Genomic DNA, 960 nt, shown 5'->3' with positions numbered 1-960 from the left:
TGCTGCTGCTGCTGCTGCTGCTGCTGCTGCTGGGTGGCAGTACAGGCAGCTCGAGTGTCTCGGCAGCTAGGGGGTCTGGAGAGGGGGAGCGGCAGGGCATCTCCGGGACACAGAAGGGGCTGAGATCTTCATCAGCTGAGTCAGTTTCTGCTGCTGCGCTGCTGCTGCTGCTGCTGCCTCTGCTGCTTGTATCGATGCAGGTTGCTGCTGCAACACCTTCGGGTGTATGTACACCGTCGCGCTCAGCGTGAACCCCCAAAACACGACCAGATGAATCATCTTCACTTTTTTCTTCGTCTGAAGAACAAGGAGCAGTAGAGGGATCCGCAGCAGTTTCTGTTTGTTTATTGGGTGGTAGCTGCAGGGTGTCGGTACAGCTGGTGAGAGCGAGCTGCTCTATCCACTCAGCAGATGCTCCTTCTGCTTCTTTTGAGTTCTCCATGCTGTAAATGTTTATTTAAAAAGCTCTAAACTGAAAAAAAAGAGAAAAAACGAGGGGCGTTGAGGCCCAAGCTCTCGGGTGTATAGGCAGCTCACCAACCCCAAGCTCACCGCCGCTCGTCGGCGGCGGGGTGAGTCGAGCTAGTAGGCAGCTAGAAAAGGATATTTCGGGATAAATATCTGTATAATAGAATAAGGGAAGTAAATTAAAGTGTAAAATGCTGAAAAAACACAAAAAGAAACGGCATATTGGGGTGTATAGACAGATGCAGTTGGCTGCTACCGCCACCGCCGACGCGCCGCTACGGCTGCGGCCCCCACCCAGCAGCTCTCCTGTTGTTGTTTTTTTGCTTTTTTTCTTTTTTTNGCGCCGCTACGGCTGCGGCCCCCACCCAGCAGCTCTCCTGTTGTTGTTTTTTTGCTTTTTTTCTTTTTTTAAATATATTTTATAAATATTTACTTTTTAAATCTAAAAATAAAACAAAATAAAAGAAAAAAAACCCCCATATTCCGCCGGTT

At 49.0% G+C, this 960-nt stretch overlaps 1 protein-coding gene across 1 annotated transcript in view; it reads right to left on the bottom strand.

The window, feature by feature from the left end:
- Positions 1-442, bottom strand: part of EMH_0065330 (uncharacterized protein) — a gene marked incomplete at both ends in the record, with an annotated part of 5,127 nt that extends 4,685 nt beyond the window's left edge. Inside the window, 1 exon segment of the mRNA XM_013498367.1 lies at positions 2-442. Within this exon segment, the coding sequence (XP_013353821.1) occupies positions 2-442 (441 nt within the window).
- Positions 443-960: the final 518 nt, after the last annotated feature.

This window comes from Eimeria mitis, genomic scaffold, assembly GCF_000499745.2.
Source record: "Eimeria mitis Houghton genomic scaffold, Emh_scaff3374, whole genome shotgun sequence".
In the NCBI taxonomy this organism is placed as follows: domain Eukaryota; phylum Apicomplexa; class Conoidasida; order Eucoccidiorida; family Eimeriidae; genus Eimeria; species Eimeria mitis.
Note: the sequence above shows the minus strand (reverse complement) of the source record. Positions and strands in the feature narration are given on the sequence as shown.